Source organism: Sparus aurata, chromosome 6, assembly GCF_900880675.1.
Source record: "Sparus aurata chromosome 6, fSpaAur1.1, whole genome shotgun sequence".
Lineage (NCBI taxonomy): Eukaryota > Metazoa > Chordata > Actinopteri > Spariformes > Sparidae > Sparus > Sparus aurata.
Genome location: NC_044192.1, coordinates 109640 through 137135, shown reverse-complemented (window position 1 = coordinate 137135; position 27496 = coordinate 109640). Strand labels below are relative to the sequence as shown.

The following is a 27496-nucleotide window of genomic DNA, read 5'->3' as shown; positions in this document are numbered from 1 at the left end:
ATCAGTCTTTTATACCCTAAGTGAGCCTGGATTGGAACATTATTGTTCTCTTCAGTTTCTTCCATCTCGCCTGGTCATCCTGATTGCACCAACTATACAAAATCTTCAGTCGGCCAATATATAAAACTCTTTCAGGCAGCAGAGAGCAAGTCCTCCCTGGTTTGTCGTCAGTTGAAGAGTTTGAAATCTTTTTTCCCCTCCCAGATGATTCGAGATAGTAATTAATCCCATTTATTGAATTGATTATCTGTTATCTCAACTGGAACAGTCTGAAACAAATATAGCACCTGAGCTAATATATTCATTTTTACTGACTCAATCTGTGACTCAAAACCTAAAACTGGGATTAAACTCCACATGTCTTCCTTTATCTTTTGGCATAACACATTAAAATTTGTATATATATATCTATATATATATAGATAGATAGATTGGTTCTTTCTAGCGCCCCAACACGTTAAAATTTAAATCATATAAATTGGTTACCACTCTCAAGATGTTTACTCCCAGATATTTAATATGATTTATATCCCAATTTAATTTGATCTTGGAGCTGATGATCTGGCTCAGTCTAAAGTTTAAACTTAATATTAGGGACTTTGAAATATTCAATTTGTATCCTGATACGGAGCTAAAGGCATCCAAAAATGACAACAATTTAAAGATGGAACAAGTAGATTAAAACGTCTGCAACTGGACTTAGTGGACTGCCCTGTCTGGATCCTCTTTCCAGGCCCAATGAGCTTGACACTTCTCCGTTTATTTTTACTCATTTATTATATAAGGCTTTAATAGTTTTAATAACATAACTGATTAAATTCAAATTTTCCTAATACACTAATACACTGGGCGGGCTCTCAGAGCGCCAACGAGCCGGCAGATGTTCTCACCTCCATCTTCAACCGTTCCCTCCTGCTTCAAGACCACAACCATCGTCCCCCTCCCCAAGAAGAGCCCACCCACCTGCCTGAATGATTACAGGCCAGTAGCACTCACTCCGATCATTATGAAGTGTTTTTTGTAGAGCGTGGTGCTGACCCACATTCAGAGCAGCATACCAGACACCCTGGACCCCCTTCAATACGCCTACCGGCCCAACAGGTCCACCTCAGACACTATCTCCACTGATCTCCACTATTCCCTCTCCCACCTGGAAAATAAAGACTCCTACATCTGTACGCTCTTTGTGGACTACAGCTCCGCCTTCAACACAGTCATCCCCGACAAACTCACCAACAATCTTGACACTTGGTCTGCACCATCAACCACCCCCACCCCACCATCTGTGACTAGCTCCTTGACTTTCTGACGGGCAGGCCCCAGTCTGTCAGGATTGGATAGGATTTTAGCCAGCATTACCACAAACATTGGCACTCCACAGGGATCTGTCCTCAGCCCCATCCTCTACACCTTGTTCACCTACGACTGTGCCGCCTCCCACAGAGAGAACACCATCCTAAAGTAAGCGGACGACAGACAGTGATAGATTGCATCACTGGCGGGGATGAAGTGGCCTACAGGAGGGAGGTGGCCGGTCTGGTGTCATGGTGTGAGGACAACAACCCTCGACACGGACAAGACAAAGGAGATGATACTGGGCATGAGGAAGAAGAGGAGGCCTCATCGGCCACTGTACATCCGGGAGCTTTAAGTAGAGAGGGTGAGCAGCTTCATATACCCGGGGCGGCCACATCAGTGAGGATCTCACCTGGTCACTCAACACCACGCAGCTAGTAAAGAGGTCCGACAGCAGCTGAATGTTCTGAGGAGGCTGAGGAAGTTCTGCATGTGGTCTGAGATCCTCAGCAGCTTCTGCAGCTGGATTGTTGAGAACATCTTGACCGGCTGCTGGTGACACTGTCTGGTGATCCGGTCCAAAGCAGAAGTGCTTTTGACTGACAATGTAAAAAATACATGCATTATGTAAACTTCTTGTTTTTGGAAGTACTGTTAAACATCATGTCATTCTGTCTATCATTTTTAACTATTGTGCTTTGGACCGCAAACGCCTGCAGAGAGTGGTAAAGACTGCTGAGAAGATCACCAGGATCCCCTGCCCTCTCTGCAGAGCATCTACCACTGCAGAGTCCACAGTATACAGTAAAGTATCCTGACATTACTTATCAAGTGTCTGGGTGACGGAAAGCCTGGAGCCGTTCCCTGAAGCCTCTTCTGGGCTTTCTGGTCCAGGAGGGAAGATGTTTTTTTCAGAACCGTCACCAGCATCCCCCTCTGCCATGTCCACCGTGGCTTCTTCAGCCGAGCTGTAAATCACTGTACCTTCATTGTCAAACACCCTCAGCCTGGCCGGGAATGGAGTCTGAAACCATATATTTCTTTCCTTCAGCAAAACTTTCGCCTCCGCATCCAGGTGTGTAGTCATGGTCCAGGTGCGTAGTCACGATGTGAGCGACCCTCTGAATCAGTCAGCTTAGCCTCCGTTTGTACATGAAGCTTCACCAGCTCTGATAAAACATCCTCTGCTGACTGAATTCAGGTCTCAGCTACGTTGATTCTTCCATTCTTCCGTACATTTTTTACAGTGCTGTTTAGTTGCTGACTGGAGTCCCTCCTAAATTCTTGTAGTTCTTTCAGTATTACATCCAGGTCAGCCTCACGGGTTGGTCCCGACTTGCCGTCCGGCTGCGTTCTGGTCTCCATGTTGCTAATGCCATTAGCTTGCAGTGGTTGACCTTTTTCTTCGTCGTCGTGTTTCTTACTTTGTGCGAGTATTTTCTTCCCCTTTCTGATGGACATAGTCACTCACACGCTATAATTTATCTTGCTTTGACATTTCTTTTATTAAATTCACGTTTGTCGGGCATCTTTTGGATGCTGCTGTCGGAGCCTGCTGCCATCACGTCGCTCGCTAGACCAGAAGCCCTGCAAGGCTCCTTTAATGGACCCTGATCATGCTGCATATTTCATCTGTAGTTTTGGCCTCTGGCTCAAATGTAGTTTCAGTTTTGTCCCGCAGAGAGAACAAGTCTGAGTGCACCTGCTCCAGAATATATTCAGATATTTCACGGTGTGAATTATTTAGATACATCACAATGACGTGAGGGTACATTACATAAGTGGACTCTTATCTAAAGCAACTTCTGATAAAATCATTCAAACATGAAAATACAACAGAAACATAAGATTTTTGTGAGAACACAAACTCATGAAATAAAAAACTGATTCAAGTGTAGAAACAGATGTTTGAGTCTTCAGTCTGAACTCAGTAAACTGACACATTAAATCGTTATGAAGCCTGAGAGTCACAGCTCAGGGAGAAGAGATCGCTGACTGACACCTGACGTTTCAGAGTAGACCCTGAAGGCAGCAGCAGGAGGTGACTTCAAGTTCAGAGTTTTGACTTTCAGAGTGACTGTGTGTGTGTTAGTTCACCTGCAGAGCTCACCTGGACTCACCTGTGTAGGTAAGACACTTCTCCTCATTCTGAGTCATTAAATCAGTGTTAACCTCACAGACACATTAACTTCAGTGAGTTAAGTTTAAACCAGTTTGTTTTTCCATCCTGTATTAAATCTTACAGACTGAAGAAAACACAAACAATAAATCGTTCAACTGTTTTTCTCTCTTATATTAAACACTTCAAAAATGGTCTTCAAAAAAAGTATTGAAAAAGAAAGTTAATTTTATAAAGCGAAGTTAAAACGATTTACATTTCTGTTCAGACATGAGGGATTACGTCATCATCAGCCTGTCTGACCTGCAGTATTTCTGTTCTGGATTCCTTTTTACTTTCTCTGCAGAACAGTAATGTGACGGCTGCTCAACAAACCCAGTTTACATATAAAAGGTGTCAGTTAAACTATTTACATGTAAATAAAAGTCAGTAGCATCAGTGGAAACACTTTGTTCTGATATGAATCACACTTTGGTCACATTTAGTTTTCATTGACAGATTTTATGATAAATATTTTTGACATCATCATAAAGTTTTTTATTGTCTAGACAACAGTTACAGTGATTGGTGGGCCATGGACCAATCACTGTCCAGTGGGCGGGGCCATGTGAGCGTGCTCAGTTGCTTCCCGCCCTCAGTGGGCAAAGATGTTGTTGTGGCTGTGGTGAAGCCCCTGAGAGCCGCCCTGGGAAACCCTGACACCTGCAGCCGGCTTTACACAGACAGACAGGTGTGTGTGTGTGCGTGTGTGTGTGTGTGTGTGTGTGTGTGTGTGTGTGTGTGCGTTGGTGTGTGTGTGTGACCTGTATGGAAACTTCCAGGTGTTGATGTGTAATCAGTTCAGTGTTTAAGTCTTAAATCATTGACTGTGTTCACAGAATGAACTCTCATTTATATCAGTGAGGGTGGACAAAATAACAGAGCCACTTGTCCGGTTCTGACCTTCATGAGGACGAACACAAACTGAAGGTGACATCAGAGCAGCAACACGCTGTAATTGGTTAAAGAAACAGCCATGTGTGTTCTCAGGTGAAGTGGACGATGGAGGTGTTGTGTTACGGTTTGACTCTCCCATTGGATGGAGACACTGTCAAACTGTGTGTGGACGTCTACACTGATTGGCTGATGGCCCTGGTTTCCCCCAGAGACTCCATCCCTCTACCAATCAGCAGAGAGCCCGACCTGTACATCCAGCAGATCCTCCGACACCTGATCAGCCTTTTCGTGCCCAGGTAGACTGTCACACCTGGAATGAGGCTGGAAAATATTGGATGTCACAGTAGCCTTCAAAATAAAAGCCAGAATTGTACTTTCAATGTCAGCGTATTTGTCCTAGTAATGAGTTAATTTAAACAGAGATCTGCTGTAGCTAACGAGCACTAGCTTAGCTGAGCTGCTGGCTAGCTTGGAGGGACACAATCAGCTTTTGGTTTCAGGCTGTTTTCTCCCCCCAGGTCAGACCAGGTGAGTCCGGTCTACCTGTCTCTCTGTCAGCAGGTGTTGTGTGCAGTTCAGACATTGGCCAGAGACAGCGCTGTGATGAGCAGAGACACCTGGGAGACGCTGCTGCACTTCCTGCTCCGCATCAACCACACAATGCTGGCTCCATCCAACACTACAGGTGAGCCAGCGACCGCGCCCCTTTCTGTTATCATCTGTCTCTAACCTGTCTGTTTTCACCTATCTCTCACCAGCTTGTCTCTCTGCAGGTGTTGTGTCAGAGCAGCTGTCTCACCTGTCAATGGTGGTGCTGTTTGAGATGTGGTTGCTGTCTTGCTCCCGGTGTTTCCCGTCTCGCTCTCTCTGGTTGACGGGCCGACAGATGTTGAGCAGCTGGAGACATCAACCTGTAGTGGTGGAGCAGTGGTGCAGAGTCAACACTGCCCTGACCTCCAGGTAACAACCTGGAAAACAAACAAACAAGCTTAAAAACATGCAAACATGTTTTGGTTTGCTTTGTTTGTCCGTCTGTTTGTTTGTCTGTTTGTTTGTTTGTCTGTTTGTCTGTTTGTTTGTTTGTTTGTTTGTCAGCAGGATTACAGATAAATATCGGTCCGGATTTTCATGACATGTAGTGAAAGTGTGGATCATGTGATAAGGAAAAAAAACAAAAAACTGGAATAATCAATAAATATAAATAAAATCCCAGGTCTGCTGTCACGCCCCAGCAAGAGCACGACTCTCATCTACATCAGCCGACTGGTGCCACCATCGCTAAGAGCAATCAAAGTCCACTCAGCGAGGTCGCGACTATTCTCTGTTTTGGCACCTCAGTGGTGGAACGAACTCCCGACCAATGTCAGGACAGCAGAGTCACTCTCCATTTTCCGCAAAAGACTAAAGACTCATTTGTTCAGACTTCACCTCAACCCCGCATAGCATGACTATCCATCTGTTTCCTCGGAAGCCTATGGGGGCTGCCATGACAGATAACTACTTCCGCCGACGGTTTTCTGTTTCCGGTTGCCTTGCAACTGCGTGACTGACCGCTGCCGCTAAGCTAGCCCTAAACAACTAGCGTTAGGTCATAAGTGCTAAATTGTTTTTAAAATGAGCTCATGTACAACATGTGCCGTTGTTGGTTGCCACAACAATTCATGAAAATTGAAGTGTTTTTCAGAAATGTCTCGTGTAGTACATCAACAACTTAGACAAACTTGTCCGTGCCCTGCGCCCTACACGCCATGCTGAGGAAGGAAGGCCAGATGGCCTTGCCCCTAATGTGACAAAATTCCCACCCTGGTCGTTGGCATCTCGGATTAGCTCCTGTGGCTGCTGTGCTCAGTCCTGTCCTTAATAAATCAGGTGATTGTTCATGTGGGGACAAAAGATTCAGCTCATCAGCACTCAGAGCAGCATAAAAATAATTTTAAGACCTTCTAAAATTGTGTACAGTCTGTTGTTAGCCCCAGCCCCCTACTGACACTGGCTTCTTATCATAATCCTCTACCTGAACACATGGCTCCAGTCAACCTGAAAAGCCCATTACATAGGTTTTATTGACACAACTTGTTTTGGGACCAGCCCTCCCTCTTCAGAGCTAACTGATTACTCCAGCAGGCTGGATTACTGAACGTGGCTAACTTGCAGCGATCTGTGCAGTCTTCTACACATGACTGACTGTTTACATCCCACCCACCCACACCGGAACCCCTCTCTGTGTTTATGGTGGCATCTCAGAGTTCTGTCTCCAATGAGAGCTCCCCCTACAGGTTCCTCCTACCATTTACACCCCTATCTGATCACACACATTTTTCTTTTTTTTAAATATTTTTTTGGCCTTTTATCGGCTTTATTGATAGTACAGCTGAAGATAAGACAGGAAACGGGATGAGAGAGATGGGAGAGAGACACGCGGCAAACCCGTCCCGCCACAGCGAGGACAAAGCCTCTGCACATGGGACCCCCGCTCTACCAACTGAGCTAAACGGCACCCCGACACACATTTTTCTTTTCTGCTTCTAGTCCTAAGCCTCCCACTCCCACACCAATAGACATTCCAGTCAGAATCACTGTGGGATCCTACAAAAGACCTAACATTAAGAAAAATAGAAAATGTGCCTACACCAGTCATGATGAATTAACACATTGTGCACGGCAGCATCAGCCACAGAAACTGCAAATGGAACTTATTAGTTCCCTGCCAAACAAAGCCTTCCTGTTCATTGACCTGACTAACTGTAGAATGCACCTTGATTGCATATTTTTATCTGAAACTTGGCTGAACTCTGATGCATCCGCTGTCCTCATCGAAACAACCCTGTCAAACTATGACTTTCCATATTCTTGCTGACAGGGAAAGAGAGGAGAGGATTAGCTACTTAAGCAATATTACCTGAGAGGGTGTGCTTTTATGAGCACGACAGTGATCCGGTTAGGACCGAGGCGCTTGCGCTGAGGCCCGCAAGCAGCACTGAAGTTTTAATATTGCGATTATACAACTAATACCAACAAAAATGAAATTTATAATCAAAATATGTCCATGTTGATGGATATTTGCTCTCAAATTTTAAAGGTTTTTGCGAGTGTGCGTTACGTTTCCATGGAAACACATGGGGTCTGACTAATAACTGAAACAAAATCAGTCACGTCAGTTGACTCATATGTGTAATGGAACGTAGTTTACCACTCCAGCAAATATGCCAACCCTTAGTAACGACCTAGCAACAGAAAGGATTTTCTAGTCCCAGATGATGAACTCTGAGCTCACGTTAATGTTTTATTGCGGTCTCGGAATTTCCCAAACTAAATCAATACTGCACAGATAAACAGAAGATGCTTATTTTTATCGCACAAGTTAGAACAAAGACGTTGATTTTTTTTCTTTTATATTTTTTATAAAATGTTTTCACCGCGGTCACAATAGTGTCTCTCACACTGAAGGGAAAATAAATAATAGTCGGGGCGTTTATTTGTTTCAATCACTTAACAGACCAGGTGTTTATTTGGGACCAGGGGGCAATTTGGGACAGGCGTTTAATTCCTTCCTCACAAAAATCCGGGATGAAAATGTCACAAACTTCTCCAGCTTCTCAGTGAATTCTCCAGCATCCTGCTGGGCAATAGTTGTCTTCTGCAGGTGAAGTTGTTGCGGTGGAGGAAACGGTTCAGCCCACCGGCACTCCCTGCAAACTCCTCATCTGTGCTGTCACTCAATTAGCCACTATACAAATTACAACAAAATTCTTACTGTTGGTGATTTTAGCTTGCACATAGACAATACAAATGACGTAAGGGCTACTGATTGTATTAATGTATTAGATTATTCTATAAGATCTTGGTTTCACACATGTCTGTGGAACAACCCACAATCGTAGCCATACTCTTGATTTGGTAGTTAGATATTCTTTGCGACCACTTTTCAGAATATAATGAGGTGCTAAAAAATGCCAGACAGGCTCTCCTCTCCAAGCTCATAAGAACCAAAACAATCTGAGGGCCCTATTGACAACCATTGACAGCCTGATAAACCCTTCTTCTACATACCCAAGCAACTTCTTCTCAAATACTAAGTGTAACAAATTTTCAGCCTATTTCAGAGATTAGATATCAACAATTATAATGAATATTATTCAGACAAGGCAGTAAGTTTTAGAAATCACTAAGCACTTTCAATATACTGTGCAGCTTTTTACTCTGGTGGATACAGAGGTGATTTGAAAATTGGACCAACCCTAACCCTCTTCATGCCGCTTGACCCCATTTCTATCACAACAGTTTTTAACTGCCTTTCAGAGGAATTGAAGCGGGATACGTCACTGCGCAGTGTAGACATACAGTCATTTATCTGAAATCGGCGGGCGGGTGGGTGCGGAGAGGTTAAAGACTGCCATGTTCGGACCACTACTCAAAAAAACTCATTTAGATTCCTCATTTTTTAGTAACTACCAAACCATATCCAACCTCACTTTTTTGAAAGATTTTGAAGAAGTTGTCTCTGAACAGGTAACACTTTTATTTAAAACAACAGTATATTAGTATATTTGAGAATTTTCAATCTGGTTCAGCACAGGATAAGGTGGAAAATGACAGAATGAATACTGATTCAAACACATTTCAGTCCTGGTTCTCCTAAATCTTAGTGCAGCCTTTGATTCCATTGACCATGAAATCCTACTAAAAAGACTTGAAAACTGGGTTGGTCCATCAGGAAGGGTTCTAAGATGGGTTAGGGTACTCAGGTTTTACTGTTACACAGATGGCACCCAGTGATACATTTCAATGTGATATGATATGATTTAGCCCAATTGATATGTTAGTGCAATGTTTACACGAGATAAATGTATGGATGTCACACACCTTCTGAACAAAGACAAGACAGAGATTATAAAACTTTGGGGGAAAGCCCAGAGAGAGCTACAGTCTGTACACCTTAAGTCCAAGTACTAGGTCAAATACATAGGTTTATCCAGAGATCTTAGAAACATTACTTAGGTTAAATCATTTCTTTCTCAGGCCAACAAATGAATGCATACTTTTATAACATCTAGACTTGACTACTGTAATGCTTTCTTGTTTTGTATAGACCTTAAAAAAGCTGTTGGCCACCAACAACTAATGCAGCAGCCAGAGTCATAAGAAGACCAGACAGAGAGCACATGTAACACCTATTTTAAAGTCATAACATTGGTTGCCTATCAGTTGTAGGGTTAGGGTTCTCACAAGAACTAAAACCCACGGTGAGGCGGCATTTAGCCACTATGGCCCCCGCTTGTGGAACAGCCTGCCGGAGAACCTCAGGTCTGCAGAGACTGTTGATATTTTTAAGGGAAGGTTAAAGACACACCTTTTTAATCAGGCTTTTAACTAATATTTTAAATTCTTATTCCATTCTTATGTGGTTCTATCGTATTTTATGTTGTTGTTCCTATCTTGTTTTGTTTTTGTTTGTTTTTTTGTTTTTTTTAAACAATTTTCATCTTAAATAATTTTTTTTTTATTATTTATCTTCGATACTATTTTATTTTATTTATTATTATCTTATGCATTTTATCCTTTTAACTGTTCACTTCTTTAAATTATCTTTTGTCAGGGTTTTTATCCTATCTTATGTTTTTAGTTTTTAAGGGTTAACTCCAGAGTTTCCTCAGGGGGGTCCTCCACACTGGGAGCTGTGTCTGGGATGCTGCTGGGGGTGCTGTCCCTGGGTCCCTTTGGCCCAGCCAGTCGTTGTCTGTCAGGGTCGGGGGGCCTGGGCACTGGTGCCCCCCGTGGCACAGCCTGTGACTCCTCCCAGTGTGGACGGCCCCAAAGGTGGCGTTTCCTCAATCCTCAGTGCCTTGCCATGTCTCCTTATTTCCTGTAGTAAGTGTGTGTGTGTGTGTGTGTGTGTGTACGTATGTGTGCATGTATATAGTACGGAGGGTGGGAGGGAGGGGCTTTCTTTATTATTGTTTTATGTTTCCTGTGTAAAGCACTTTGTGCTACATACTCATGTATGAAAAGTGCTTTATAAATAAAGTTGATTGATTGATTGATTGATTGCTGACCTTCTGGTCTGTGTCTGTTTGTTCTGATTGCTGTTGCTGATCTTCTTTTAGTTGTTTTATGTGATCAGTTTGCTGCTGCTCACCTTGTGGTTGTTGTTTGTGTGTTCAGATGGCTGCTACTGACCCTTTGTTGATTTGTGTGTTGAGATTTCTGCTGCTGACCTTTTTATTGTTGTGTGTTTAGATGCCTGCTGCTGACCTTCTGGCTTGTGTTTGTGTGTTCACAGTGCTGTTTCTGACTCTCTGGTTGTTGTTTCATGTGTTCAGATTACTGCTGCTGATCTTCTGGTTTGTATATGTGGACTCAAATTACTGCTGCTGATTTTCTTTTTTGCTTTTTGTGTGATCAGGTTGCTGCTGCTGACCTTCTGGTTTGTGTTTGTGTGTTTAGATTGCTGATGCTGTCCTTCTGGTTTGTGTTTGTGTGTTTAGATTGCTGATGCTGTCCTTCTGGTTGTTGGTTGTGTGTTTAGATTGCTGATGCTGTCCTTCTGGTTTGTGTTTGTGTGTTTAGATTGCTGATGCTGTCCTTCTGGTTTGTGTTTGTGTGTTTAGATTGCTGATGCTGTCCTTCTGGTTGTTGATTGTGTTCAGATTGCTGCTGCTGACCTCGTGGCTTGTGTTTGTGTGTTCAGGTTGTTGCTGCTGACCTTCGGTCCAGCCTTCCCTCGCTTTGAAGTCCCAGATGAAGATGCTGCTCTGATCCCTGTAGAAATGGATGACCAACGAGTGTCTCACACTTGGTTCAGGTTCCTGCACCTGCTCAGGTAACACTCACTATCGCTAGTGACATCAAATTGGTTTATAGTTTTTATTCATGTTGTGCTCTGGAAACATTTGTTTATCATATTCCATTATCTAAAGAGTTAAGTTTATTGTTCAGCTTCATGTTTTAAAGTCACTTCATGAGAAATATTTCCATAACTCTCAGTTAGACCTGTAGACAGCAGTGATGGACCTGCTGTCTCTGTTCCATTTCTTTGATTCAGCTGCACAGTGATTAAAAGACTGATGAAAATAAAGATGTTTTTTATCTGATGTCTGGTTGTCATCCTGACATGTATTTTCTTCTGAGGATTCTTCTGAGGATTAAATTTAGCCTTTTTATTGACACTCAAGACCACCTACCACTAAAATAAATCTTTTTCCAGTAATCCAGTGGACCTCAGTCGTCATGTGGTTGTTGGTTCGACTCCATCCTCTCAGGAGGAGGCATTAAGAGGAGACAGCCTACTGCCAAAGATCTTCTTTAGAGCCATGAGAGGAGTCAGCACGCTGGTTGATGCCTTCCTGGGTACACCTACCTCTGATACCCACCTGACCTCTTACTTGCACCATTTACACACACCTTGCACCTTCATGTATTGTCATTTTACAATACATAGTTGTACAACAGAATGAGTGTGTGCCGATGATGAGTTCAGGAGTCTAGACCTCTGGAATGAAGCTGCTCTGTAGTCTAATGGTATGGCAGTTTTTTCAGATGGCAGCAGGGTGAACAGACTGTGGATTGGGTGGCTGTCATGTTTAAGACATTTCACCTCACTGATGTCACTGATGCTCTGTAGATGGTACCGATGATTTTCAGGGCAGTTTTAATCCACCACCTCTCAGCAGGAGTTTACTGATTTGGTCCGGTCCTCTGGAGGAGGAGCAGAGTTCACAGCTGAGTCTGTGTTGAGGGGATTAAATGTGTCCAACTCACCAGGCAGCATGGCCTCACACATGAGCCTGCTGCTGTAGCCTGTGATGTTCTGGATCTCCTGCCACCTATCTTTAGTGCTCTTGGTGTTTAGGTCCTCTCCAGTCTTTGATGATGTCTCCTCTTTGCCTCCTTGATGCAAGCTTTTAGCCTTACAGGCCGAGCACAATGGATGCCTGTGTACTTTGTGGTGGCCTTGTTACGAAGCTGCTGCAGCTCACTTGTGTGTTTGTGTTAAGATAAGCCACGTTTAAAGCTGTGTTGCTGCAGCTCCTACCCCTACCTTTAACCCTAATCCTAACCCTAACCGTAGGGGTAGGGATAGGAGTGCACAGGAAAGTAACTGCCCCACACCTGTTGTACGTATCCTCTTCATGTCTGGGACAAATTCTATACATATAGACATCAAAACTGTTGTAAAACACTGGTATGATGGTCATATGACTGACTACAAGTTGTTTTCAGGTCGATTTTTGCCGTGAACCGCATGTGTGTCGTGATTGAAATAAGCAAGACTCCAAATCTCTAGATGACGTGATGGGGCAGCACGTCTCAGGTATCCAGTGTGAACGGTCTAACCTGTGAACATGGTCACCAAAATGAAAGGCAGAGGTAATGTACCAACACTTCACAAGTATCCAGTGTGCCCAGCCTTGTACCCTGGTGGTGATGTAAGCTTCCTTGTCATCTGACTGAAAGGCAGCTTTTTGGCTCTGAAAAGAGCCCTCACCTCTCCACTCATTAAGGCCTTCTGGATGGAGTATGATCTTACTGTTTTTGTGATCAACACATCATCAACACTTGCTGTTATATGATGTAACTGAAGATGTATATTCCTCAGGAGTGATGTTGTTATTCTGTGTGGCAGCATCTCTGAACATTTGTCAGTCTGTTCACTCAAGACAGTCCTGTAGGGCTGCTAAAAGGATAATTACATTTTACAGCCTTAATTTTTTTTTTCACCAATATGTGAGCAAAACATTATGTAATTCATGTGAAAAGTGACTGTTGTTTTTCTGCAGGTGTGACTGTGGTCAACAAGGAACCAACACAGCGACTGCTGTCAAACACTGGTATTCACACATTACACACTGGTGTTATTCCTGCCATTGTTGTTGCTGTTGCTTTTGTTGTTATTGTTGCAGTTGTTTGTTGTTGCTGTTGCTTTTGTTGTTATTATTGTTGTTGCTGCTGTTATTATTGTTATTATTGTTGTTGTTGCTGCTGCTGTCGTTAATGTTGCTGTTATTGTTGTGTTTGTTGTTTTTGTTACTGCTAGTGTTATTGTTGTTGCTGTTGTTATCATTGTTGTTGTTACTGTCGTTGTTACTGTAGATCTTATTGTTATTGCTGTTGTTGATGTTGCTGTTATTGCTGTTGTTATTATTGTTATTGCTGTTGTTGATGTTGCCGTTATTGTTGTTGTTACTGTCATTGTTGCTGTTGTTATTATTGTTGTTGCTGTTGTTGTTGTTATTGTTGTTGTTGTTGTTGCTGTTACTGTTGTTGTTACTGTTATTGTTCTGTGTTTCATCAGGACTACCACAGAGCATCCATTTCAGAGATCGGTTGCCTTCTCTTGGTAAACCACATTAACCCAAACTGATCAGGTCAATCTAATCAATGAGCTAATCAAAGGGGAGCTGTGTGAGTCATCTGGCAGCAGAACCAGAGTCTGTTCTGGTCTCTGTTGGATCCGTGAGACAAAAATGTTTGATGATAATGATTTGATTGATAAGGGTGATCAAACCTAAACATTCAATGTCACCTCTGACGCGTAGTTCTCAGTTTGTTTGTTTTCACCTGACCTGTCCCAGGTGTTGCTGTAACCAGAAGCCCATTCAAAGACCGCCTCCCTTCCTATGGTAAGCCCCGCCCACCTGCCTCCCTAACCCTATTTAATTGGGGGTTTTGATCACCTGCTCTCTTGGCTCCTCAGGTTTGTCTCGACCTCGTTCTGGCAGTGCCCCACCCACCCCTGTGAACATACTGAGCATGCTAAGTGCCCCTCCCTCCACCACCTCCCCCCCTCCACACAGCAGACAACTAAAACCTGCAAATGTATCAAAGGCAACCAGCAAACCTCCAACGGTGGGCCGAATCTGCTTACCTGTCCATGTACGTGAGTCTTTACTTGTCCAGGTACACTTTTGATAACTTCATTCTTTTCCCCCTCAGACATCGTCCTCCCCCCATCACTGGAAGACCTCCTCCCAGCCTCTAGCCTCCATTACCCATCTGTGCTCCTCCCCCCGACCCTCCCCCTCCACCCTCAGGTGTAACGTGGACTCCCTACTTCACCTGTTCGGCTGCTGGCTGTTTGATGCTGCGCAGACCAACCACAGTCAGTACCCCACACAGTACACACAGTACTAAATACAGTACACACAGTAATACACATGCAGGTACTTCATTCTCTGCGTACTGTTATTGCACAGCAGGTCACAATCTACCTGAGAAACTTTGTGTCTATCCAGCTGGTCACTGTGATGTCACTGTAATGTCAGACAGGTGGGCGGCTGGTCGGAGTGAGGCCTGCGGGACGCTCTGCAGAATCTTCACCTGTAAAAAAACTGCAGAGGACATCCTGCCTGTCTACCTGTCCAGGTACATGTTTGTCTGCCTGTACAGTTATGTCTGTCTTTTTTCTTTCTGACTTTGTTTCTGTGTGTTCTTTCTCCTCTCTCTGACCTGCAGGTTCTACCTGGTTCTACTGCAGGGTCTCCAGGTCTCGGAGGAGGCGTGTCCACCTGTTCTGGCCTCCATCCTGCTGAACTCCACCTGTCTGTTCTGCTGTGATCTAAAAGGAGTCAACCTGCTGCTCCCTGCGTTTATCTCAGCTGTGGAGAATGTGCTGCTTGACAGGTGACAGTAGCGCAGATATTACAATAGTACCTCTGCAGACAGGTGTGACTGCAGGTAAATGTCTCTCTCTCTTCTGTGTCTGTGTCTCTCGGCCAGAGATCTGCTGAGGTTTAAGAATTTCGTGAGTCCTGTGGATTTGAGACGAGCCTCCATCTTTATCTTGCTCTCCCTGCTGCCCCTCCCACTGCACTTTTCCTCTGTCCAATCAGAGGTAAGCTTCTATCCACCCTGTTAAACATCTCGCACACCTTCAGACCTGGACCTCACAGGTGAAGTAAGAAAATTCATTGATAACCACAGCTGTGTGTGTGTGTGTGTGTGTGTGTGTGTGTGTGTGTGTGTTCAGGTGTTGTTAGACGGACAGTTCAGTGGTGGTGATGTCACAGCAGGTACCTACCAGTCTCTGAAGCCGCGCCTCATCAGTGTTCTGATTGAAGCTCTGCACACAGAGACCGACGCCTCCAACACACAGATCATACTCGGTCAGTCACAGAGTATTGATTATTGATTATTCATCGGTAACTCATCGAATGATCTCATGTGACAACTCGCTCTAATGTTAATTTTTTGCTGAAATCATTCACTCATCATATTGATCAGTTTTCATATTCATGTGTGTGTGTATATATATATATTTACATATATATAGTCAAAGTTTGGACACACCTTCTCATTCATGTTTTTTCTTTATTTTTTAATGACTATTTACATTGGAGATTCTCACTGAAGGCATCAAAACTATGAATGAACACAGATGGAATTATGTAAAAAAAAGCCTTAAACAAACCAGAATACGAGGTGCCGTTTAGCTCAGTGGGTAGAGACAGGCTTTGTCCGGGCCTGAGGCTTTTTGCTGCGTGTCACTACCTCCTCTCTCATCCTGTTTCCTGTCATATCTCTATCTATCCTATCAATAAAGGCTAAAACAAAAAACAAACAAAAAAACTGAATATATTTTATATTTAATATTCTTCAAAGTAGCCACATTCTGCTGTGATGACAGCTTTGCTCACTTCTGACATTCTGTCAGTCAGATTCATGAGATCGTTACCTGGAACTATTTTCAGTGAACAGCTGCGCCTTGTCGACTTAATTTGTGTTTGAGACCATCAGTTGTGTTGTGCAGAGTTAGGGTTGGTACACAGTTCAATACAGTAATTAGCCTTGTTTAACTATTGTTCTGATCCATTTTATGACAAGAACCACTCAGCTAGTAAAGGGAAACAACAGTCCATCATTACTTTAGGACATGAAGGCCAGTCAATCTGGAAAATGTCAAGAACTTTGAATTTATCATCAAGTGCAGTTATGAAAACCATCAAACACATGATGAAGCTGGCTCAGGACCTCCCAGGAGAGGAAGACCAAGAGTCACTTCTGCTGCAGAGGGCGAGTTCATCAGAGTTACCAGACTCAGATTAGAGCCCACAGAAACGCTTCACCAAGTTCAAGTAGCAGACACGTCTCAACATCAGCTGTTCAGAGGAGACTGCATGAATCATCATCAGGCCTTCGTGGTAAAATTGCTGCAGAGAAGCCACAACTGAGGAAGAACAAGAAGAAGAAGAAGAAGAAGAAGAAGAAGAAGAGACGTGTATGGAGAAACACATTGAATGGACATTAGTCCAGTGGAAATCAGCACTTCGGTCTGATCAGTCCAAAGTCTAGATTTTTGCTTCCCCCCTCTGTGTTTTTGTGGGACACAGAAAAGGTAATGGATGGTTTCTACATGTGTGGATCCCTCATGAAGCATGGAGGAGGAGGAGGAGGAGGAGGAGGAGGAGGAAGAGGAGGAGGAGGATGAAGAGGAGGAGGAAGAGGAGGAGGAGGAGGAGGAGGAGGAGGAGGAGGAGGAGGAGGAAGAGGAGGAGGAAGAGGAGGAGGAAGAGGAGGAGGAGGAGGAGGAGGAAGAGGAGGAAGGAGGAGAGGAGGAGGAGAGAGGAAGAGGAGGAAGAGGAGGAGAGGAGGAGGAGGAGGAGGAAGAGGAGGAGGAGGAGGACGAGGAGGAAGAGGAGGAGGAGGAGGAGGAGGAGGAAGAGGAGGAGGAGGAGGAAGAGGAGGAGGAGGAAGAGGAGGAGGAAGAGGAGGAGGAGGAAGAGGAGGAAGAGGAGGAGGAGGAGGAGGAGGAGGAGGAAGAGGAGGGGGAGGAGGAGGAGCAGGAGGAGGTGTGATGGTGCTCTGCTGTTGACACTGTTGGTGCTTTATTCAAAATCAAAGCGTTCTGCAGTGACATGCCATCACATCTGATTTGTGCTGAGTGGGACCGTCGTTTGTTTCTCAACAGGACCATGAACCCGAACACACCTTCAGGCTGTGTGATGATGTCTGAGCCAGAAGGAGAGTGATGATGCTGTGTCAGATCACCTGGCCTCCACAATCACTGACCTCAACCCAACTGAGATGGTTTGGGATGAGTTGACACAGACTGAAGACAAAGCAGCCAACAAGTGCTCAGCATCTCTGGAACTCCTTCAGGACTGTTAGAAACCGTTCCAGGTAGCGACCTCATGAATCTGACTGACAGAATGTCAGAGGTGTCGTCACAGCACAACGTGGCTACTTTGAAGAATATAAAATATATTCTGGTTTGTTTAATGCTTTTTTGTTTACTACATAATTCCATATCTGTTCCTTCATAGTTGTGATGTCTTTAGTATTGATTTATAATGTAGAAAATGATAAAAAATAAAGAAAAACAATGAATGAGAAGTTGTGTCCAAACTTTGACTGGTAGTGTGTATATGTAAATTTACTTTATATATAGAATAGTACAGACATACTATGTTGTTGTTGACCAGTGTTTTTTATGTAGCGGCAATGCTGAACCTGGTTCAGGACTTGGCTCTGTTAGAGGCTGCAGGACAACCCAAACAGGTGAGTCTGCTGAACACCTGTACTGATACACAATAGGACTCACATCTTGTGTGCAGACAGAAAACTCATCCTGAACATCATCGGGTAAAATAAATGTATCTCTCTTACACTGTCACTCTGAGTTCTGTTTTATTAACTGGAAACACTAAAATGCTCCATTTTATTTCCAGAAAACAAAGTCCCAGCATGGCGGAGCTGGCAGATCCCAGGTGGACCACGGGAACCAGTGGAACCAGAAGGACCAGAGGAACCAATAGTTAGTTACAACTGGATTTGAATTACTTGTCAAACTAACTTGTAACATTTTGATGACATTGACACTGTATGTGTTTTCATTGCCATGGCAACCAGCCATCCTGTCAGACTCAGCAGGGATCCTGTGGGTTGAGTTTGTTCATCTGCTGACTCAGCGCCTTACAGCTCAGTGGAGGAATGACTCAGCAGTTTGTCTGTCTGCACTGGAAGTACTGGGAGGACTGGCCAAGGTCGACACACGCACACACACACACACACACACACACACACACACACACACACACACACACACACACACACACACACACACACAACCACAACTACACACACACACACACACACACACACACACACACAACCACAACTACACACACACACACACACACACACACCTGTAACCTCCCTTTGCTCCTGCAGGTGGAGGTGAGTGTGGAGCAGAGTGAGAGGAGGCGAGCGCTCTCCTCAGTCTGTTGTTACATCGAGTTTCAGTGCAGTCGTCCTCCCCCGCTTCACTCCAGAGACCTGCACTCCATCATTGTTGCTGCATTCACCTGTCTGAACACCTGGATAACACATCACCCTGCCATGCTTGACCAACAGGTAACTGACGGACAGATAACAACAGGTAATTGACTGACAGGTGACAGACAGGTAACTGTGTGTGTGTGTGTGTGTGTGTGTGTGTGTGTGTGTTTTCAGGAGTGTCTGTTGGAGGTCCTGGAGATCGTTGAATTGGGGATTTCAGGCACTAAGTCGAAACGGGAAGAGGAAGTGAGGTGTAAGGAGGAGAAAGAACTAAACCCCGTCTCTCTGAGGGTGAAAGAGGCAGCTGAGGTCACGCTGAACTGGTGAGGAAAACAAACACACCTGTAACAGCTCTGAGTCCTTTTCAAAATAAGAGCAGATGTTCTTTAATAAATGGAAAAGCTGTCTTTTCCAGCTCCTGAATGATTTCACAGGTCACTTCCTGTCCTCCTGTCTCAGTGTGATGCAGGTTTTGGGGGCCGTTCCTTCCCTCGGAGGCCTGCTGGATGAGGACGCTCTGATTGGCTGCCATAGTTTGAGCGACAGCAGTTTGAAGAAGAAGTTCAGATACTTTGTGTTGGACAGCTCAGTGATCATGGCCATGCTGGAACAGCCGCAGGGACCTGAAGACGGTTAGTCCTCACTCACTGAATTAGACAGGTGAGACAGACAGCAGACAGGTAAGACGTACAGGTGAGACAGACAGCAGACAGGTAAGACGTACAGGTGAGACAGACAGCAGACAGGTAAGACGTACAGGTGAGACAGGTAGCAGACAGGTAAGATGTACAGGTGAGACAGACAGCAGACAGGTAAGACGTACAGGTGAGACAGACAGCAGACAGGTAAGACGTACAGGTGAGACAGACAGCAGACAGGTAAGACGTACAGGTGAGACAGGTAGCAGACAGGTAAGACGTACAGGTGAGACAGGTAGCAGACAGGTAAGACGTACAGGTGAGACAGGTAGCAGACAGGTAAGACGTACAGGTGAGACAGGTAGCAGACAGGTAAGACGTACAGGTGAGACAGGTAGCAGACAGGTAAGACGTACAGGTGAGACAGACAGCAGACAGGTAAGACGTACAGGTGAGACAGGTAGCAGACAGGTAAGACGTACAGGTGAGACAGGTAGCAGACAGGTAAGACGTACAGGTGAGACAGACAGCAGACGGCTGAGACGGACAGGTAAGACAGAGAGAGAGAGGCTGATGTAACTCCTCCTGGATGATAGTTTTTGTCTCTGTCTTACTTTTGATCATTATTTTGACTGATTGATTGATCAATAACTAATCATTTTCAGCATTTTTGTCTCTAACATATTTTTGAATAATTGGTGTTGGCAGCATCGTGTCCGTCACTCGCACTGCTGATCAGAGGACCATCAGGACGTCACACCTGGACTCTGCAGCTCCACCTGCAGCCCAGAGAGGGGCGAACACACACACAGGTGACTGCTGACATCATCATATTAATCTGAGTGTGTTAACAGGCTTCAGATCAGTGTTTGATCTCTCATGTCTGCAGCACTTTCTGATTCCAGCACGCCCCGCTGCAGCCCAGGAGGATGCTGGGATACAATGCAGCATCAAAAATCAGCAGTTTCTTGAAAACATCGAAAGAGTTCCTTCAGTCAAAGCAGATCAGAGTATTCCAGCTTTGCACGAGACAGTCACTGAGGAGGTAAGAACCTGGACCAGCCCAGATCCAGATCCTGCTGTGAGACCATGTTACTTCTGGTAAAACTGATGATGTCATCTCTTTAGCTGTGTGTATCACCTGTGGTGTTCCTCTGGGAACAGGTCTTTGTCCTGCTGTTAACAGCTGCATGTCACAGACGTTCTGAAGCTCCATTTAAGTCAGACAGCTGCTCATACAGCTGTTCTTACAGGTTAGGGTTCTTACAGGTGTTCATACAGGTGTCCTTACAGATGTACTTAAAAGTGTTCATACAGTTGTTTTACAGGTGATCTTACAGGTGATTCCTCCTCGTCTTTCAGATGCGGCCACAGCTGGAGCGTCTGCAAACAATGTTTCAGAGGCAGCAACAGGTCGAGGCTCAGCCGCAGCTGAGCGGACAGTTGGTCGTCATGGAGACCTGCAGGCCACCGCCCCCTGTCACCGGCTTCCAGACGGCGAGACTCTTTCTGTCCCACCTGGGCCTGCTGACACCTGAGACCCTGAAGGTACCACGGACACGCTGGAGATCGTTTTATTGATTAGCTGATTAATTCACACCTGTCTGTTGTCTCAACTGTCTCTCTGTAGGATCCAGGTACCAGCGGTGTTCTGGCTCAGCTGGTGTCTCTGGATTCGTCTCTTCATGGATTCTCAGAGGATCTGAAACGTTTGGACCAGCTGCCATCCAGGAACTGTGACTCGGCCTTCATCTTCTACATAAGAGCAGGACAGAGGACGGCTGCTGAGGTCTGTCTACCTGCCTGTCTGTCTCTCCTGTCTGGTGTCCATTCTGTCTCCCTCCCTGACCTGTATGTGCCTCCCACTTTCTGTAGATACTGAGTAACGTGGAGTCCAGCAGCAGCGTCCTTTCTCACTTTCTGGACTTCCTGTCATCTCTCGGTCGCCCGGTGGAGGTGAGGCAGCACCAGGTGGGCAGAGTCAGCACCAACAGTTTAGGTCAGTGCACTGATTGGTTGCCCCTCAAACACATAATGCTCATTCAAGGGACACTGCCAGGGGGACACAGCTGGTCTAACTGTGCTCTCTGAAGATGATTGTTTTTTTTCCTTCTCCCAGAATTCCCTACTGTGCTCAGTGACAGTGGAGGGGGCGTGTTTGACGGAGAGAAGTTTATCCTGATGTACGCAGATGCTCTGACAGAGATCACCTTCATCGTCCCGTCATCTTCATCACACAGTTAGTAAAGTCTTTCATGTGATGTCACAGTCATGAACAGTAACTACGGGGAAACTACAGCTCACAATCAGCTGTATCATCTCCACCTCCAGCTGTTTGTTTTGCAGAGTGTTGTAAAGCCTATACATTTTTATACCACTAGGGGAGCTCTTACATGGAGCTATGTAGATTCTGCATTTCTTCCCTCTAAGCGGTGTACAAGTCAGCATCTCCTGTTAGAGGAACGTGGTATTTCACAAGCTCTGTATGTTGCCATATTTTCCTGAACATATACTATATAAAGGCTGCCACTCGATACGTCATCCCGTGTGGTCCTGGTCATTATACAAGTTACCACACAGAGTAATTGTGAGGAGGTGGATCACATGAAGAATAGACGGCCTCTGAGCACACAGTCAGAAATCTGGTCTCTCTTTGTTTGATCATGGCCCACTGACCTCCCTCTCTCTGGTTGTCCAGTGCTCTATTATGGCCAGTTAATTCTGGACCAGGACCAGGACAGGAGATTTTATATAATTGAATTCTTCTTTTTCTTTTGGATTTAAGAAGCTAATTGGCAGAAGAATCCAGAGGAGGTGGAGCCACCGACTGCGCCGCCATCAAACCCATACAGTGGTTCTGAGCTCCGCCCAGACTCCACCGCCCAACCCACAGTACAGACCTTCAAAATAAAAGTTTTTTTCATCTCACTGTTATTTAGCTGTCTGTCTGCAAATCTGTTTCTCCGACCTGTCTGTGTGTCCAGAATTGTTCAGCTGATGATGTGATGTCCTGTCGTTCTGTTTGTTCGCTGGTCGAGTTGAAGGTCCTGATCGTCTGGGTCGAACGCTTCGAGGACATCGGTAACTTGTTATTCAAAAAAGGCACTGTTAATGTCAACAAATTTAAATTATACCATTAAATAAAAAACATCTTCATCAACAATCACATCGTCATCATCATCAGTCAGTTGAGTCCAAACAGTCATAAGAACCAAGTTCAAAACCAGTTGATCCATGTGTTTCAGAGAGGTTCCCTCTGTCTGACCTGCTGTCAGAGACCAGCACACACACACACTGCAGGTAAAACACACACACACACACACACACACACACACACACACACACACACACACAGTACATGGTCACCATGGTCACTGATGATGCAGACCTCACCTGGTCCACATCAGGTGATGTTCAGCTTTTGTTTTTTGTTGTTTTTTCCCAAGATGGCACAGTGAGCTACAGCAGGTCTGACTCTGAGTGTTTTAACTGTATTTTACTTTCGATCTCTTTTTTTACACTCAACTATGCATGAGATAAGATGCCAAATACTGTACAGCAAATACTGTAGCCACCAAGTAGGTACGATATTTCTGGTGGCCCCGGATCTCAAAGCCCTGCTGAATGAGAGGAAGATGGTTTATGGATTTGGGGACAAAGAGAAGCTGAGGAGGGACTAGAGGGAGCTCAGAAGTCATGTAAGTCAAGTCAGTAATAGCTACAGGAGGAAAGTGTGAAGAAGAAAACCTGTGATAACAATCACAGTTGATCATTAATCACCATAGTTAAACTTGTTACCTCTGACTGCAGTTTAGGTTTTAAACAACGTACGGATATTTTGAACCTGCTTCAAGTAAAACACACCAAGACACACTGTGAGCAACAATCTGAATCATATCTGATTCCAGACGATGGTGCTGGCCTTCAAGGCCGTCAACAGAACTGCACCGTCTACCTCCACACACAGGTCAGACCACACGGCCCAGAGAGAGCACTCTACATCAGCTGGCCGACTGGTACCGCCATCGCTGAGAGCAAACAAAGGTCGCTCAGCGAAGTCACAACTCTTCTCTGTTCTAACTATGAACAATGTCAGGACAGCAGAGTTACTCTCCATCTTCCACAAAATACTCAAGACTCATTTGTTCAGACTTCACCTCGACCCTGCAGAGCATGACTCGCTCCTTACCCCTCAACAAAAAAGAAAAAAAACAAGCAAAAAATACATGTATGCACTTGTATGTTTTTACCTTTAGCACTTTAATCACAGCACTTATGTACTTAAAGTATCCTCAATAAACAGCAGCTACGATGCTCAGATGAGGGCTTGAACATTGTTTCTGTTTTTTCTTTTTACTTGACGATGTCGTGGTTTCTCTCTTGTGACAAATGTACTTATTGTAAGTCGCTTTGGACAAAGCGCCTGCTAAATGCCCTAAATGTAAATGTAAATATCCATCTCTCTCTCTGTCTGTTTGTCTGTCAGTGGGTCTAACTTCCAGCTGATCTTTATCCATCCTCTGAAAACTGGACTCTATAGGATCTGTTTCCATGGAAATGCAACCAGCAAGTTCGGTTTAGTCGTCCCACTGGTCAACGGGAGTGTGGTCAGCAAGAGGTCTTTGGGTCTGTCTGTCCTTCTGCCTCTCTCTCTCTCTGTATTTCTTATAATCAATGATGGTATTCAGGATTTGTATATTTTTATTTTGGTTAGGGTCACTATCAAGGTCACGACTGTGCTTGGATTTGAATCCACTGTTTAATACTTGAAATGAAACAATCCCATTTGTTTGTTTTCTTCTGGCAGCACCAACTAAGTCCTTGTCACATTAGCATAATTAATCCCGAGCGGCTACTTTGTCATGTTAGAAATGATTTGGCACAGCTGCTCTGCTGTTAGCGGTGCTGGCTCAGGCCTGTGTGAGCTGACCATACAGAGCAGACATGGTATTCAGGAGGGGCCTTAAAGAGACAGGACCTAAAACAGAGCATTCCAGACAGATACAGAGCTGTAGCAGAAGACAGGATGAATAAACTGATGTGTTTGTGAACATATAGACGTGTTCCAGTAGTGTTGATGGAGGCTGTCAGTCATTCAGGTCTGGCTAACTCTTCACTTCGCACTGATCCGGCAGTGAAACAGAATCCAGGGTATGAACCTGAAACTGACAAGAATAGGTCTCCTTTTAACAAATTGTGCAAAGGCAACGAAGAGAGACGTCAGGTTACACAGCACTCACTTCAGCAGACAGTCAATAAATTCATCAATACATGTTGATCATTACTAATAAACATAATGAATCTGATTGACAGATTGTCCGTGTGTCTCCAGGTTTCCTGGTGAGAGAGATGGTCATTAACTGTTGCCATCGGCGGCGGCTGGACAGTGACTCCGCCCATCTGCCCCACATCATAAGGAAGCACACGATCAGTGACATCATCCATCGCTACCGCAGCTGCCGCTCTGAACCCTCCTTCTACTCGGCCCTGTTCCAGGACCCCTGACCTCGCCCAGCTGGCCCCGCCCACCTGATATGACCCTAAAACCTTGTACCTACTGACTCCGCCTCCACTGTCACTCTATACTCTGTATAGTCTGTGTATTCTGTGGCAGCAGACAGGTGTTACTGAGTTATGATATCACCTGCACATGAGACAACCTGTGTGTGTGTGTGTGTGTGTGTGTGTGTGTGTGTGTGTGTGTGTGAGAGAGAGAGAGGCAAGGCGAGTTTATTGGTATAGCACAAGTCAGACACAAGGCAACTCAAAGTGCTTTACAGGCACACACAAATTACATTAAAAGACATAAAAATTTCATTTAAAAGACATTAAAAATTGCATTAAAAAACATTAAAAATAGCATTTTAAAACAAGTAAAAACATTAAGAAACAAACATCAAAACAAGTAGGCTAAAACAGAAAAGCTTTAAAAGAAACAAGACTGTAGAGTCAGACTCATAATGCAGTTCAAAGACTTGAATTGCTTCAGTTAAAAGCAGCGGCAAAAAGAAATGTTTTAAGTCTTGATTTAAAAGAGGTGAGTGTTGGAGCAGACCTGCAATTTTCAGGGAGTTTGTTCCAGATATGTGGCGCATAGTAACTGAAAGCTGCTTCTCCATGTTTCCTTCTGACTCTGGGGACTGAAAGCAGACCAGTACCTGACGATCTCAGAGGTCTGGATGGTTCATAACGCGGCAGCAGATCAGAAATGTATTTTGGCCCGAAACCATTCAATGCTTTATAAACCAACAACAGGACTTTGAAATCTATTCTTTGATAGACAGGAAGCCAGTGTAAAGATCTAAGAACTGGAGTGATGTGATCTACTTTTTTAGTTCTTGTTAGGACTCGAGCAGCAGCGTTCTGAATCAGCTGCAGCTGTCTGATGGAGTTTTTAGGGAGTCCTGTAAGGACACCATTACAGTAGTCGAGTCTGCTGAAGATAAATGCGTGAACAAGTTTCTCCAAATCCTGCAGAGACATAAGCCCTCTTATCCTGGATATATTCTTAAGGTGATAGTAGGCTGACTTTGTAACTGTCTTAATATGGCTGCTGAAATTCATGTCTGAGTCCATAGTCACACCGAGGTTTCTTACTTGGTCTGTAGATTTCAACATTACAGACTGAAGCTGAGCAGAGACTTTAAGTCGTTCTTCCTTGGATCCAAAAACAATTATTTCAGTCTTATCTTTGTTTAACTGAAGAAAACTGAAGAAAGTCCCCTGGTGATATGGTTATATGAATTTGTGTGTCATCTGCATAACTATGGCAGCAAATGTAATTGTTTTCCATTATCTGAGCTAGAGGGAGCATGTAAATGTTGAATAGTAGAGGCCCCAGAATGGAGCCCTGGGGGACTCCGCTTGTCATTTTCATCCGTTCAGATGTGTAGTCACCAATAGACACAGTCTCTCTTATTTAGACAAGATTTAAACCATTTCAGTGTTGTACCAGAGAGTCCAACCCAGTTTTCCAGTCGGTCCAGTAGTACATTTTGGTCGACTGTGTCAAAAGCAGCACTGAGATCCAGTAATACTAAGACTGAGATTTTTCCGCTGTCTGTGTTTGAATGAATGTCGATGAGGACCTTAACAAGAGCCGTCTCAGTGCTGTGATGTGGTCGAAATCCTGATTGGAAAACATCAAAACAGCCATTTATTATTTTCTGAAGGATCTTCTAAAGGGAGGCATTTTGATACTAGTTAGCATTAGCTGCTAATAGGCTTGTGCTACTTCGTAGGCCTAGTTCTGAAAGTACTGAGTTCGGAAAAAAGAAAGAAGTGAAATAATGCAGCAGCAGTCAATTAATTGTTGTCCCAGTGGTTTGTAAAGATCCAGGAGTCGCTGCCTGTAATCTCTCAGTGAAGAAAAAGAATAACAGTGGAAAAGAAAGCAAGCAGAAGCGAGAGCAAGCAGAAAAGCGTCCGCACCCAAGCAGATACAGGAAGTGAAGAGAGAGAGAGAGTGTGTGTGTGTACCTTGTCTCCTGTATAATACAGCTTCTCTGGTGATGATGTCACCATGTTACTACAAATATTTATCATTCTACATTTGAATGATCCAATCAGAACGGTTCCCTGTTGTGATGTCACTCTGCCTTGTGTTTACTTCAGGCTCACACACACTGAAGGACGAGTAAAACTTTATTACTTCCTATCAGAGTGACAAACAGTAAACATGATATATTATGTATGATGACCTACAGACAATAAACAGATCAATAAAAATTTCATTTCATTTCCCTCTTTCTGTTTCTCTCTCTTCCTCCTCTCTCCTCTCTCTCTCCTCTCTCTCTTCCTCCTCTCTCTGTCTCTGTCTCTCTCTCTGTCTCTCTCTCTGTCTCTCTCTCTCCTCCTCTCTCTCTCTCTGTCTCTCAATTTCAACAAGCTTTATTGGCATGACTGTGGTTCACAATATTGCCAAAGCGTACAGGATTACAGAAAAAATGTTAACAATAATAATGATAACAATAATAATAATGATAATAACAATAACAATAATAGCAATAATAACAACAATAGTAAACAGAATATCAGTGTGCAGGTAAGAACCCAGTCAGGATCAGCTGGTTCATGTGGAGGAAATCATGTCAGGTGTTGTTGTGCAGCTCGTCTCTTCTCCTGTGGCAGCATTCACAGATCTCGCTGCATCTACAGCAGTGCCAGTTTTTTCTCCCAGTAAATGTTGTAGTTTTTCTTGGTCTGATAGTTTGGGGAAGTCTGGGGTTGTACC

The 27496-nt window shown here is 44.3% G+C and overlaps 1 protein-coding gene across 1 annotated transcript; it reads left to right on the top strand.

The window, feature by feature from the left end:
* The first annotated feature begins 3343 nt into the window (after positions 1-3343).
* ralgapb (Ral GTPase activating protein non-catalytic subunit beta) lies at positions 3344-24947 on the top strand. The gene is given in 34 exon segments (XM_030418848.1): positions 3344-3424; positions 3964-4145; positions 4445-4647; positions 4870-5036; positions 5125-5311; positions 11040-11171; positions 11556-11698; positions 13129-13253; positions 13699-13804; positions 13924-13971; positions 14046-14197; positions 14285-14450; positions 14614-14713; positions 14804-14971; positions 15068-15182; positions 15318-15453; positions 17784-17845; positions 18016-18086; positions 18088-18101; positions 18197-18330; positions 18518-18700; positions 18800-18948; positions 19085-19257; positions 19972-20075; positions 20153-20308; positions 20626-20811; positions 20894-21052; positions 21139-21262; positions 21383-21502; positions 22049-22155; positions 22248-22344; positions 22509-22563; positions 23750-23889; positions 24596-24947. Coding segments are annotated over 33 exon segments (4311 nt in total). The 5' UTR covers positions 3344-3424; positions 3964-3989; the 3' UTR covers positions 24769-24947.
* Positions 24948-27496: the final 2549 nt, after the last annotated feature.